We start from the raw sequence: 12,714 nt of genomic DNA, 5'->3' as shown, positions 1-12,714 counted from the left end.
TATAAATTAATATACTAAATTACTCTAAAAAAAGTTTTATTTTTAAATTTTTTTAGGATGCGAGAGGCTGCAAGAAAGATAGAAGAAAAGCATTTTTTCAACCATGCAACACATGTTGAATTTCTACCTGTTGAGTGGAGGTCAAAACTTACTCTTGATGGAGGTAAATTTTGTTTAAAAACGGAATGATTTAGCCAGTGGTAAACTTTTACTAAGTTATTGTGGAAATTTTTGGAAAACACTTTTTACATAGTTGTTGTTATTGTTAAGTGTCTTTGAGTTGGTTCTGACTCATAGGAACCGTGCATAGGGTTTCCAAGGAGCGGCTGGTAAATTTGAACCCCTGACCTTGTGGTTCAATTTGACCTTGCGGTCCAGTGCATTATCCTACAGTGCCACACCAGATCATTGGGAACGAAGTATCTTCAAAGTCACTCTTTTTTGTTGATTATTTAAGAAAAATAAGAATATTGATGTTTAAAATAATTTTACTTCCTTTTGTCATTTTATATCACCATATGGGTAATGTACTGGACTGCAAGATAGGTTTGAACTTCAAGGTCAGCGGTTCAAGCTCACCAGCCTCTCCTCAAAACCCTATGGAGGGTTGCTATGAGTCGGAACTGACTCAGTGGCACTTAACAACAACAGCAACATAGATTTCACAGATAGTGCTGTTTTTGTGCATGTGTTGTATGGAGAATTTTGAGAAGATGCTGGAGTAATATGGAGGGTCCAGAACAATTACTAAATATTTTGACAGAAAAGTGATTGTTAATAGTATGCAAAAATTTTTTCTCAGTTAATTCAAGTAAGATTAAACTAACAATCAGAATCTAGGTCTGTATGATATCATAGCCCATCCCAGTGATAAACAGTCTCCCTGAAAGACTTCCAAAAATCTCTCCACATCAATGATCCTATCTCATAATTTAAATCTAAGAGAACGTTGTAAACTGAGGGCTTTAATTAAATGTTAGTCATTCATTTTTGTCCTTATCCCTTAGAGCTTAAAAAATTTATCTGGATGGGTGAATGAGAAAAAGATTGAGACAAAGATCCATTCAAAAGATTGAAATTAAGGGAAAGTGGTAAAATTTCTTTCAGAGTACCATTTCAGAGAACGAAGAAAGTCCAAAATTAGTTTTTGTTGTTTATTGTTTGTTTTTTCCCCTTGAGTCTCTGGGTTTAATAAATCACAACACAGAAAACAAAGAACAGAAGACAAAGCCTGTGACATAGGCTTGTTCAGAATTCAGATTAGAGATGGCAGTGTGGTATCAGGATGCCTGAAAGGTGTCACCTTCAGTAGGTGTGGTGGTGGTAGTGTGCCATAGAGTCATTTCTGACTCAGTGATTCTGTACAGGGTTTCCAAGGCTATAAATCTTTACAGGAACAGAAAGCCTCATCTTTCTCCCTCAGAATGGCTGGTAGTTTCGAACTGCTGACCTTGAGCTTAGCAGCCCAACTTGTAACCACTATGCAAGAGCTCCTTTCAGTAGTTATACTAGGGCAAAATTCATCCCATAATAAAAAACAGTCAAAATATATGCCTCATTTGGTCGTAGACATCAGTGGGGACAAGAAAGTACAGAAAAATATCTGATGATAAGCTTCCATTTACTTGGGATTGGTTCTGGTGTGGCCCTGCAAGTGTATGTGCTGGACCGCAAGGTCAGTTTGAACTGCAAAGTCGATGGTTCAAGCTCACCAGCTACTCCTCAGAAACCCTAATCAGACTTGCTATGAGTAGGAACCGACTTGATAGCACTTAACCGACGACAGTAACACAAGAGCAGCAGGGAAGAAAGTCAATACTTCAAAATGGTCTCAGGTGGCTGCATCCTTAGGCACCTAGCCGAAGCAGACACAGGTCCTTCAAGAGCACATTTTAAACTCAGACCTCATTGATGTCAAGAAGCATGTGTTCATAAACATGTTGAGGATATAAGAAAACAAATTACTAGGAACAAGAGTCTCTCAAAACTATGAAATACTTAATCTGATTGCAAATGTGTCAAATACCTTGAGTTACAAGATGCAAAAGATATGTTTACAGTATTTAAAGAAATTAAAGCATTAGAATTATAATGAAAAAATAATCATGATTGACTAGTCATTGGACTTCAAAGCAAAGAAATTTACCAAGGAAAAAAAGAAACATTATAAAAGGATTCATTTGCCAAGATAACATTCTATAAATGTATATAATCCTAATAACAGAACCTCAAAATACCTGAAGCAAAAGCTGATAGACCTGAAAGGAGAAATGTAATTGTAGTTGTTGTTAAGTGCCATCAAGTCGATTCTGACCCATAGTGACCCTGTATAAGGTTTTCAAGAACAGCTGGTGAGTTTAAACCACTGACCTTGCAGTTCAAACGACTAGTATACTTTTAACACCCAGGACCGGGCTGTGTTTCGTTTTGTTGTGCATACGGTCTCTATGAGTCAGTACCAACTCATGGCACCTAACAACAATAACTTTCAACACTCCTCTCAGTAATAAATGAAAATTAGTATGAATATAAAAGCACCGAGTAGCACATTTAGGTCTAATATCTGTAGAATATTCCATCAAACAGTAGCCAAATACATATTCAGGTGTGCATGGAGCACTCATCAAGATAGACTAGTCTTGCATTATAAAACAACCATAATAATGCTTAAAAAATTGAAACTATGCTAAGTGATTATTTAACCATATGGAATTAACCTAGAAATCAACAGCAGAAAAATCTCCAAATATTTGGAGGGCAAATATCATACTTCTCAATAATCTGTCAATTAAACAAACTATAGGGGAGGTTAAAAATAATTTTAGCTTAATGAAAATATAACATCTGAAGCCTTAAAAATGCAGTAGTGTGTTAAGGGAACTGTGTTAAATGTATATATTTTTTAAAAATAAGCTTCAAATCATTATGTTTCTACCTTAAGGAATTAGGAAAACAAAAATGCATATGCCAAAATTAACCCAAAGCAAGCAGAATGAGGAAGATAATAAAGAACAAAAACCATTTAAATTGAAAACATAAAAGCAAAAGAAGAAATAAACCAAAAGCTGGTTCCTTGAAAATATCCATAAAATAAATTGTTGACTCTCTAGAAAGAATGTTCAGGAGAAGCAAAAGAGAGGACACAAATGACCAGCATCAGGAAATAAAAAGTTGTCATTATAGAACCCAGAGATTTTAAAAGGGTTCCATTTATATAACATTCAAGAAAAGGCAAAAAAAACCCACTACAAATTAGTTAAGAGGTGGGGTTCTTGTTTGATTTCAAAGGGAGCAGCATGAGGGATCTTTTTTTTTTTTTTAGGGCAATAGAAGTGTTCTCTGTCCTGATTGTGGTGGTTGTTAGGTGCTGTCTACTTGGCTCTGTCTCATAGAGACCCTATGCACAACTGCATGGAGCACTGCACTGTCCTGCCTTTTCCTCAAAATTGATGTGATGTTTGAGCCCATTACTGCTGCCACTGTGCCAGTCAATCTCATAGAGGGTCTTCCTCTTTTACGCTGACCTTCTACTTTACATGCATTAAAAAGAGACGATTTTCTGTGTGTACATTTTTAAAATATATAATGAAGTATATCTACCAAACACCGACAAAAAATTATCATGCTCATTGCTAGTAAAAGCTAAAAATGTCTACTCATCACTTAAACATAATATTTTAAATCTTGGCTAGTTCAATCAGGTAAGCAAAATAAATTATAAAGATGGAAAAATATTGAGTTGCAAGTTATATGACTTCTACCAACAGAAAAGGCCATTTTGAAAAGATATTTATAATGGCCAGGGCTTCAGTCTAGTCAATTCTGGTTCATCCCTCTGCTGAGAATATGCTTTTCCACCTCGGATATACTGAATGTGTTTTTACAGGAGCCCCAGGTTATTCTTATGTATATGTGGTAATATATAAGTGGTTCTTATGCTATACAAAAGAATCTTGTTTGCAATATAGATTCTGATTCAGTGTATCTGGGATAGAAATTGAAATTCTCAGCAGGAGTACAAACCAGAATGAACTGGTTCAGAGCCCTGACAGTAGTATCAAAAAAATAAAATCCCCAGAAGTAAATCTAATAAAACATAGATGCATGCATATGTATATTGTGTGTTAAAATTTAAGACATTAACTATAACTTAAATAAATGCATCTTTACCTTAGATTGGATGAGCCACTATCCTAGAGATCTGTAGGATAAAATCCCAATAGGGTTTCTAATAAAACTTGACAAGCTGATTCTAGAATAATTAGAGAGGTACATAGGGCCAAAAATAAGCAAGACACTTCAAAAGGGGGGTAGGAAGATAGAGAAGAGAGAACCAAACATATATATTAAACTTTCGTAACAAGACTGTTTTGTAGGAGTCCTGGTGTGGCTCCAAAGAATAAGCATAACCACAAGGTTGACAGTTCAAACCCACCAGCTGCTCCTTAGAAACCTTCTACAATGTAATTATGAGTCAGAAGTGACTCGAAAGCACTTAACAACAACAAGTAATTAGTACAAAGCTAGACAAAGAGACCAATGCACCAGATTAAAAGTCCCTAAACAGACCTATGCAATTGGGAAACTTGGTACATGATATAGGGCTGGCATCATAGATCATGAATAATCAGGTAGTGTGTTCCATAAAGGGTGTTGGGTAACTGGTAATCCTTCTGAGGGAGAAAAAAAACAGACATCCTTACCCCACATTCCCGATACATCTAGAACATAAATATGAAAGCCAAGACTTTATATAAAGTTGGAGAAGAAAAGGCAGAAGAGTGTCTTTATGACCTCAGGACAGAAAGAAAGATTTAAATGATATGAAAATCACAACTATAAAGTAACATATGGATATATTTTATAAGACTGAAATTAAGAACTTTTTAACAATAGACATCATAAAAAATATTAGGAAAGTCACAAAATGGGGAAATGTTGCAGCAGATACAAATATCAAAGATGACTTTTTTTACAGTGTTGTTTTTTTTTTTTCTTGAAATACTTTCCAAGAAGGAAAGGTGCATTAGACCCAAAGCTAGCCTTAAATATTCAAATGTTGTTAACCTAAAGAACAGTTCCTCCGGAAATACAATGTTTTACACAATTTACTTTCCCCCTAAAACAGAGCTTTTGTAAGTCTAAATTTGTTCTTTTTATTTGTAGACACTGTTGATTCTATTACTCCTGACAAAGTACGAGGTTTAAGGGATATGTTGAACAGCAGTGCAATGGACATAATGTATTATACTAGCCCACTTTATAGGGATGAAGTAAGTATCATGCTGTCTTATTGCTGTTGGGTATCTAAAAAGAGTGATGACATATGAATGTCCTGGATTTTAAGAGCAAATGAGCCAGTGCAGGCATCTATTAATCTAAATACCCAGTATTTAAGAATGAATTTGATGGTCTTCAGACTAGCCTTTGGGACCCATAATAAAATGGATCGTAGTCATGAAAGTGGGAGGTGGGTTTGAAAATAGCTATTTGAAGAATATTAGTTTTCTTCTATTTGATTAATGATGTCTATGATTATTGTCCTTACAAAAATGTTTTAGGCACTTAAAAGTTTTTTACATGTAGTAAGACTTACTTTTATTGCCTCATTTCCATAATCGATTCAGTTCATACAAGGGGGCTTCAAAAAGTTCATAGAAAGATGGTATTAAAAGATAATGGGTCCCTTAACAAATAATAAATAAGGGGGAATCTGATGCAGACCATGCAGACCTGGTCAGGAGTTCAAGTCCCTGTGGGCCCAAGCGTTGCTGACCGTCCAAACCATAGGCTCTGAGGATCAGACTTTAGCCACCTAGCAGACATAGCAAAATGTCCCTTATCTGAATATTCAGTTATGCTGGTTAGTAATTCCATACATGAGCCCTGGATACCCACAGATAAATGTAAAAACCTTCCCTAAAAGCCGAGACTGTAAATTCCAAAAAGGCAAAGTTTTCCCCCCCCAAAAAAAGCTAAAGAGAATAGAGAGAAACTCTGTTAACTGATGGTATGTGGAGGGGATTATATTCAATGTAATGAAACAAGGTATATGAATGTTTGAATGTGAAACCGATGATGTGCCCTGAAAACTTTCACTCAATCCAAAATAAAAACCTTAAAAAAAAAAAAAAAGATAATGGAATTTTTCTACAAACTTTTTGACTCCCTTGCTAATACTTCTTAAGTCTTTAACATTACTGATGCATCTCACATATAACCCTAAAGGAGTTGAGGAGTGAAAGTTTATTCAGAAAGATGATAGAATCTCTCGTTTGTTTATTGGCAAGGGAAAAGGAATTTTATTTCATAGGGGTAACTTACATTTTTTAATTGCCTAACATGTTATGAATCTGGCTGCTAATCTCAAGGTCAGCAGTTTAAAACTACCAGCAGTTCCATGGGAGAAAGATGAGGCTTTCTGCTCCCATAAAGATTTATAGCCTCAGAAACTCTATGCAGGTTCATCATGAGTCTGGACCAACTCCACAGCATGTAACCACCACCAGCATGTATTAGTGTCTTAGTGTCTTAGTCTCCATAAAACCCTATGAGTTGGGGTTACAATTAATAAAGATACTCACTTGAAGAATGAAAAACCTGCTGCAATGAAAGACTCAAGATTCGTTTGCCTTTTGGACATCTTACAGGTGGACGTCCCATAGACACCTCAAACCAAATCATGTCTTTCACTCTATTTTAAAATTATAAACTCATTAGAAGGAAATGTGAAATAATACTGCTATTTTGTTAACCAGGTGGAAGACAGCTTGAGATCAGGATGATAAAAATGAAAGTAGAGGCCTAGCTATAATATTGTAGAAAACGTATAGTCAGTGCACTTTCCAGCTACCTTAGCATCCAACTCATAGCACAGCGACACTGTATAGGGTTTCCAAGGAGCAGCTAATGGGTTTGAACCTTGACATCCATTGCATATCCTGCAGCACCACACCATGACTCCCTAAAGGTGAGGAATGCCTGGTGAATGAACGTCCTTTGGTTTTTTTTGATAGATCTATAAAATTGGTAGAATTCTATACCAGTTAGGGTAGATCTAGTGAATGTGGAGGCAGAGCTGGAGTTGGGAAATCAATTTGAAGCCGTCATGGTAAAGATAGGATTAGACAAAAATCATCAGTGAATGGTAAATCTAGGGAAATTTTTTTTATGATGGCATATTTGCACAGTGTTAAAAGGTCTCTCCATCAATCATTTATTATTTAAAAAGGAGCAAACAGAGAGAAGTTGAACAATACCTTTACAAGGTGCTTCTGGGAGGAAAAGGTGGGCATCACTTCTGCAGTATTCTGACTGAAAATATATAACCTCAGTCCAATCATGAGGAAAACAACAGACAGACAAAATGGGGAAGTTTAGTGGAGGACTGTATTCATTAAAAATACTGTATCAGTAAAGATTTTTTTTTAATGACTGGAAAAAGTTCCAGAGTAAAGGAGATAAAAGAAAAATGATAGTTGATATAACAACTGATCTTAAACCATATGCTGTAGTAGAGAGGGACAAATACAGTAAAAATATTATTAGTTCAACTGATAGAATAAGAATGCAGATGGTAGATTAGATGAAAGTATTGTATCAGTGTAAATTTATAAAGTTTTAAACTTTAACTATGGAAGATAATAGTTCTAGTCTGGATTCCTAAAATACATGTGTGTTGATGAAAATAAATGATACAGCTAATGGGATAAAATATCAGCAACAGAGTAATCTGACTCAATGGTGTATAAGAACTCTTTGATTTTATACTTTATAACATTTTGTAAATTTGAAATTATTTCCAAATAAAAAGTTAAGAGAGAAAGGGGAGGGAGGTGGCCAACACTTTCCCCTGGAGATTCTGAAACTGATTCTAAGATTGGAGCCTGGGAATTTGTAATTTTAGCAGTTTGAACAATACCTTTACAAGGTGTCTCTGGGAGGAAATTTTATTTTTATCATCCTGATCTCAAGCTGTCTTTCACCTGGTTAACAAAATTGCATGTAGACACACCATTCCTTAACATCCAGTATTAATTCATACTTCCTTCTAATGAGTTTATAATTTTAAAACAGGGTGAAAGAGATGATTTGGTGTCAGGTGTCTAAGACCATCAGGGAAGTTTGGAAAACACTATGTTAAGCATTGTAAAGAACAAAAGGGAGCAAGAAGAGGCGGGGAGGGTAGTAAGAGATGAGCAAAATGTTCTTATATTCAAAAAAGGAAAAATGATTCTGTACATTTAAGCCCATTTAGGTTAGTGTTAGTCGATGTTCTAGATTACTTGTAAGGCTGGTTTCTGGTTTCTTAGAGGATTAGTGATAAATAGTAGCCAAAATGGGATCGCTGGGAGTAAGTCATGCATGGTGAGTGGATCTCATTTGGGTTTTTGATAGGGTATATAAAATTGGTAGGAGTGGGAGATTTTCTATCCCCGCACATCTGGTCATGGAATAAAGATATAGCAGTCTGTTTCTATGAAGACTTAAAGCGTTGGAAACTTTAGGGGGCAGTCGTACTCTATCCTGTAGAGTTGCTTTGAGTCAGAATCAATTTAGCAATGGGTTGGATTTGGGTGAGTACTTCTGGATATGAGGCAGTTTCCCATGATTTTCTTAAGACTAGTATGGGGAGAGACAGACAAACAACCAAAGAGTATTTCCCCCCTTTCTCTCTCAGCGTTTGGAGTCAAACAGATGCACATTCAGAACCAGCCACTGTGACTTTAGATCAAATGTTTCACCTTCTTGGCTTCAACTTATAAAATGGGAATGAAATACTTACTGATAAAGGTTGTCATGAGGACTAAAGATAATAGGATGTATATAAAGTTCCCAGTATAATTCTGGTCTTTAGTTAAGCATTCAAGTTGTGATTATGTATATGGTCTCTGTCTTTATATATTCCAAGGACTTCCATGTTTTTCAAAAAAAAGGAGTGTGTGTATGGAAAGTGGGGGTTATTCAGTTACCCTTAGAAAATAAAATAAGAAATAATGAATCAAAAATATGAGAAAGAAGGAATATGTAGGTTTCTAGGTTTCTTTACTTGTAATAAAGAACTGTGTATAACTTTAAAAACAAACAACAAGCCCACATCCATCAAGTTGATTCTGTCTCATAGTGACCCTACATAGGAATTCAGAGACTAAATTTTCACAGGAGCAGATCGCCTCAGCTTTCTGCCTTAGAGCAGCAGCTAGGTGTGAATTGCCAATCTTGCAGTTACCAGTCCAGTGCTGATCTCAACAGTACTACCACGGCTTCTTTTATTTTAACTGTTATTTTTAAATGCTACCAAGTTGGTTTCGACTCATAGTGGCCCTGTATGGGATTTCTGAGTAGCAGCTAGTGGGCTTGAACTGCCAACCTTGATGTTAGCAGCCCAGTGCTTATTTACAATACTACTCAGAGCTGCCTAAAACTAGAATTGGCCACTTCAGAATGAAAATTCTGGGGACAATACTGAGTAACCATTTATCAGGAAGGATATCAAATGGACTTCTAAACCTTCATAGCAGTTTGAAACAGGTCATGTGTCAGTCATTGTGTCATAAGTCAGACCTTTTGAAGACAACAGGATTCCTAACTATCAGAAACCCTTTGGCCTTTTGTTGTCGTTACTACTAATTATTATCGAGCTGGTTCCAACTTATTGTGACTCGTAGTACAACAGAACAAAACACTGTTCAATCATCCTCATCAAACAGTCCTTGCTATGTTTCAGCTCACTGTGTCAGTCCATCTCATTGAGGATCTTCCTCTTTTTCCCTGACCTTCTTCTTACCCAAGCATAATGTCCTTCTGCATCAACTGGTCCCTCCTGACATGTCCAAAGTACATGAAAGGAAGTCTGACCATCCACACTTCTAAGCAGTATTCTGACTGTATTTCCGAGACAAATTTTTTCACTCCAATGGCAATCTGTAGTATATTCAGTATTGCTCACCAGCTTAATACAAAGATATCAATTCTTCTTTAGTCTTTCATATTCATTGCCTGACTTTCACAAGCATAAGCTGTTATTAAGTGCTGTCGAGTTGGTTCCAACTCAGTGCAACCCTGTCTAGGGTTTCTGAGGAGCAGATATGGGTTTGAACTGCTGACCTTGCACTTCAAACCTACCTGGAGGTCCAGTGCATTATCCTGTTGCGCTACACCAGAATTGAAGATACCATGGCCTGAGTCAGATGCACCTTATTCCTTAAGATAACATCTTTGTTTTTGAACACTTTAAAGAGGTCTTTTGCAGCAAGTTTGCCCACTACTATATGTTATTTGATTTACTGACTACTGCTTCCATGGGCTTTCATTGTGGATCCAAATAAAATGAAATCCTTGACAATTTCCATCTTTTCTCTGTTTATCATGATGTTGATTACTGGCCCAGTTGTGAGAATTTTTGTTTCTTTTATGTTGAGGTATAATCCGTGCTAAAATATGTAGTCTTTAGTCTTCATTAATAAGTGCCTCAAGTTTTCACTTTCAGCAACTAAGGTTATGTCATCTGCAATTCACAGGTTATTAATGAATCTTCCCCAACCCGATGCTGCACTCTTCTTCTTATAGTCTAACTTCTCACATTCTTTGCTCAGCATACAGATCGAGTAAGTCTGTTGAAAGTATGGCACACACCTTTATTGATTTTTAATAATGCAATATCTCTTTGTTCGTTTGATCTATATACAGGTTCCACATGAGCACAGTTAAAGTGTTCTGTAATTCCTATTCTTGGTAGTTTGTTTTAATCCACACAGTTGTATGCTTTTGCATAGTTAATAAAACACAGGTAAATATCTATTTGGTAAGCATCTGTTTTCATCCAAGATCCATCTGATATCATCACTGATGATGCTCATTCAAGTCCTTTTCTGAATCTGATTTGCATTTCTGTGAGTTTCCTGTTGATGTACTGCTGCAACTGTTTTAAAATTATCTTTCACAAAATTTTATTTGTGTGTGCTATTAATGATACGGTTTGATCATTTCTGCATTCTTTTGGATCACCTTTCTTTAGGGTAGGTTTGAATATGGGTCTCTTTCATTTGGTTGGCTAGATAGCTGTCTTCCATATGTCTTGGCATAGATGAGTGAGCATTCCATCCGTTTGTTGAAACATCTGAATTGGTATTTCATTAATTCCTGAAGCCTTCTTTTCATCACTGCTTTCAGTACACCTTGAACTTGCTTCAGTACATTGGTTTCTTGATCCTACTCGACCTCCTGCAATATAGTTGATCATTGAACAATTCTTTTTGATACAGTTACTTTGTATGCTCCTTGCATCTTCTTCTTTATAAAAATATTTTGTTTTAGGTGAAAATCTCACAAAGCAAATTAGGTTCCATTTTAACAATTTTTATACAAATTGTTGCATGCCATTGGTTGCAATTTTTACAGTGTGTCAGAATTCGCATTTCCAATTTGTTTGTTCTGTTTCCATTCATCTAATTTCCCCTTCCCCTTCTTTCCTTCTCTGCTTTGCTTTGGGGTAAAAACTATGTGGTCTCATACAAGGGGGCTTCTAAACATTCATGGAAAAATGTAATTAAAATATAGTGGAATTTTCCAGTAAACTTTTTGAAGCCCCCTGGAATAGTTCACTGTTTAAGTGAGTACATTACTGACAGGTGATACTGTTTATTTTATATTTAATCTAATTTCACTGTCATAAGAGACCCTGAAGTAATCCTGTTTCTTATAGTTGTGTAGTGTTCCGTTGTATGTATGTACCACAGTTTGTTTCTCCATTTATCCATTGATGAGTTGTTAGATTCTTTTCATATTTTTGCTACTGTGAATAGTGCTGCAGTGAACAGAGAGTGAGCATATGTCTGTCTGTGTCACTGCTCTTATTTCTGTAGGCTATATACACCTGGGAGTGGTTTGCTGGATCATAAGGTTCACCAGATTGTTGTTTATTTGTTTTTTAATGCTTTATTGTGAATTATGTGATAGTTTACATGAGAGTACATTAGCTTCACATTGATCCCATCTTATATCGTTTCTTTGGCATGGTTACAATCCCCTACATGCATCACCCATCAACCAAAGGGTATACCCCATAAGCCTACCCCCTTCCCCCAATAGTGATCAACACACAGCCCCAGCCCCTCTCCCTCTCTCGGACCAAAGTCACCAGCTGCTCCATCTCCCCACGTCATTGTCTCTGCCTCCATACCTGGCATCACTGCTTCTCTGGGTAGGGTTCCGTTTTGCGCTCTTCTCCCTTGATGGTCCCAGGGACCTCCACTTCTAGACTGCAAAGTTAATCACTCCCTTCCCTTTGCCACAAAACGTCTACCTTTACATTTCCAGCCTTTATAATCAGTCCTGATAACAGTTATTCACTATTGTATCACAAGAGACCTATCTGCATCTCCTTTCATCAGCCCCGCCTAGACAGATTATATACTATTTACTGGAGATTCTACCTTGTTCCACACCCTCTAGATCTAGGTTCTCTCTTGAAAGCTTGTAAGCCAGTCACTTTTTGCCTGTATTACCCCCACCCCCATTCTGGGTAGCCAATGTCCAAGTTGCCCATCCCTGTCTTCTCCATGTGTGGAGGAGGTGGGAATGACCCTCGCTGTGAAGAATTTGTTCCTTCATTTGAGCTACTGCTTCCATTGGTGCAGGTCAAGTTCATCAAATTGTATCAGATTATTCTTTTTTTTCCTCTTCTTTCTTCTTCTAGTTGAGCTCTGATCATCC

At 36.6% G+C, this 12,714-nt stretch overlaps 1 protein-coding gene across 3 annotated transcripts in view; it reads left to right on the top strand.

Annotated features, from left to right (window-relative positions):
* The window catches only part of DDHD1 (DDHD domain containing 1), a 125,396-nt gene that overhangs the window by 79,204 nt on the left and 33,478 nt on the right, over positions 1-12,714 (top strand). For all 3 annotated transcript variants that reach the window (XM_006872363.1, XM_006872364.1, XM_006872362.1), the window contains 2 exons: positions 57-163; positions 5,167-5,273. In XM_006872363.1, the coding sequence (XP_006872425.1) occupies positions 57-163; positions 5,167-5,273 (214 nt within the window). The remainder of the gene's footprint in view (positions 1-56; positions 164-5,166; positions 5,274-12,714) is intronic.

This window comes from Chrysochloris asiatica, unplaced genomic scaffold, assembly GCF_000296735.1.
Source record: "Chrysochloris asiatica unplaced genomic scaffold, ChrAsi1.0 scaffold00194, whole genome shotgun sequence".
Classification (NCBI taxonomy): Eukaryota; Metazoa; Chordata; class Mammalia; order Afrosoricida; family Chrysochloridae; genus Chrysochloris; species Chrysochloris asiatica.
This window is presented reverse-complemented; position numbering and strand designations above follow the sequence as displayed.